Source organism: Ictalurus furcatus, chromosome 4 (genome assembly GCF_023375685.1).
Source record: "Ictalurus furcatus strain D&B chromosome 4, Billie_1.0, whole genome shotgun sequence".
In the NCBI taxonomy this organism is placed as follows: domain Eukaryota; kingdom Metazoa; phylum Chordata; class Actinopteri; order Siluriformes; family Ictaluridae; genus Ictalurus; species Ictalurus furcatus.
The window spans coordinates 720,001-722,500 of NC_071258.1; the positions used below are offsets into that span (position 1 = coordinate 720,001).

Below are 2,500 nucleotides of genomic sequence, written 5' to 3' on the forward strand. Positions count from 1 at the left end.
CTATGTGTTGATGTATATCCTTCTTATCCATGTTTGCTAATTCTCAGTGGATAAATTTGGGACCTACAGAGATCTCATTTTTATGAAAACAAAAGAAGAATAGTGAAAAAGAAACACGGCAGAAGGTCTGCGTTTGAATTTATTTAGGTGATCGTTTTATAATTGCTTGCAATAAAACCTAAATAGAAATTCAAGCGGTTTACATACACATAAATACGACAGAACCCGAGTCCGAATGCTTTAGATATAATAAAAAGGATCTCCGTGTTCACCCTCAGACCACACGCTACTGTATGTAAATAATCTGATATATTTTATCAGCTCATTTTATCAGCTCTTTTGATTCATTTTTTGCAATTAGAATATTTTAGGTTTTTTACTCAAACACTTGCAGTGATTTGTATGATTTGTTTCTGGAAAAATTGTGATATTTGAATGCAAATATGTTTTTATTATACAGCTGCAGTCAAAAGTATCCCCCCCCCCCCAGTGCAAATCAGGTTTATTATTAAAATTTATGACTTTCAGCTGTTTGCGATGAACAAATCGAACAAAAGTGATTGAAATAGTTCGACACAACGAATGCTTCAATTGGTTTCCCCAAATTAAACTAAAAATGCAACTTATAATGACTTCTCCAGTCTCAAAATTCTTCACCCCCTCAATAGAATCCCTCACAACAGCACAGATATGCAGAACAGGTGTTGTCTCAAGCACACCTGATGCTAAAATAATCAAGGGCTTCATTAGTTGCAGTAGGTGTGCTTGAGCTGGAACACATGAAATACCTGATCTGGCTAGGCCAGGGGTGGGCAATCTTATCTGCAAAGGGCCGGTGTGGGTGCAGGTTTTCATTCCAACCAAGCAGGAGCCACACCTGATTCCGCCTGTTTAATCAGTTGATCTTGGCTTTCAATAGATTCAGGTGTGGCTTCTGATTGGTTGGAATGAAAGCCTGCATCCACACCGGTCCTTTCCGGATAAGATAGAACACCCCTGGGCTAGGGGTAGAAAATGCATGAAATACCTGGACGGGGCAGAAAAAGGAACCTATCAACGGCTGCAAGCAGATTTCTGAGAAGGCAGGTTGTGAAAAACCCTCGAGTGACTGTAAAAGACCTGCAGCATATAAATAATCCACAGAAGTTTTGGGATTCTGTTCTGTGGAGCGTTGAAACAAAACTGGATCTTTTCAGCACGATGGATCGGCGGTATGTCTGGAGGAAGAAGAATGAAGAAAGAACACTCTGTCCACAGTCGAGCATGGTGGGGGCTCGGTGATGCTCTGCGGCTGCTTTGCATCCTCTGGCACTGGAAACCTGCAGCGTGTGGAAGGTGAGATGGATTCACTGAAGTATCAGGAAATCCTAGGAGCAAACCTCATGCCGTCTGTGAGGAAGCTGATGCTTGGGCGTCATCGGACCTTCAAACAGGACAATAATTATAAGTCATTATAAATTGCATTTTCAGATGAATTTGGGGAAACCGCTTGAAGTATTTGTTGTGTCGAACTATTTCAATTGCTTTTGTTTGATTTGTTCATCGCAAACAGCTGAAAGTCTGTAAATTTTAACAATAAATCTGATTTGCACTGGGGGTTGGATAATTTTGATTGCAACTGTATGTGTGTGCGCTTCAGACCCCGTCCCCTTTCCCCCTGCCCCCTACAGCTCTGTGGACTCGGAAGAGGAGCTACAGGACCAGCCAGAGCGCACGGTCAACCCGGTGCTCGGTCCCCCGGCGTCTCCGCATGACAGAGCGGCTCACGGCGAACAGAGACAGGGAGTCAGGAACCTGGAGGAGAGACTGCACAACATCACCGCCATGCTGCTCATGCTGAAACAACAGGTTAGAGAACCCTACATGTCCTACCGTTTATCCATTTACATTTAATGCTCACAAAAAACAAGTTCCTGTTGTCACTTACGTTATAGCAGCTATAAACACTCGTTCCCTCACCATCCCCCTCTCTTTATTCTCTCTCTCTATTCTCTCTCTCTATTCTCTCTCTCTATTCTCTCTTCAAGTTAAAATGCAGCTTGTCATGTTCCTTAAGGGTTCTTTGGATTGTTAACGGTTCAAAGAGTGTAAATGATCATTATTCGTTCTCTCTCCATTACCCCAGGGTGGTGTAGAAGCTCCTACAGTTCCATCTGAGGAAAAAATATCCAGAATTATCTGCATAGACATTATCTTTTAATATGTAGAAGAAGTGGGGGAAAAAACTTTCTTCAAAGGATGTTTAAGGGCTTTTTTTTTTATCATTATGGGTTCTTAGCTTAAAAAAGGGTTCTACTTGGACTCTAGATGGGTTCCCCCAGAGGGCCAAGCAAAGAAGCTTCGGGAATCTATTTTCTCTCTCAAGGCTTTTTGTCTGGTTCTAGCATTCTGTTAGAAGAATCTATAAATGTTCTCTTAAAGGAATAAACCAGAGAACACTTTAGGGTGATAAATGAAACCTTTTCTTCTAAGATGGTAGGCTGAAGGAGAACTTACCCTG

General features: G+C 41.8%; 1 protein-coding gene across 2 annotated transcripts in view; it reads left to right on the plus strand.

Moving 5' to 3' along the window:
* The window catches only part of kcp (kielin cysteine rich BMP regulator), a 34,198-nt gene that overhangs the window by 4,777 nt on the left and 26,921 nt on the right, over nt 1–2,500 (plus strand). For both annotated transcript variants that reach the window (XM_053622437.1, XM_053622436.1), the window contains exon 4: nt 1,640–1,848. In XM_053622437.1, the coding sequence (XP_053478412.1) occupies nt 1,640–1,848 (209 nt within the window). The remainder of the gene's footprint in view (nt 1–1,639; nt 1,849–2,500) is intronic.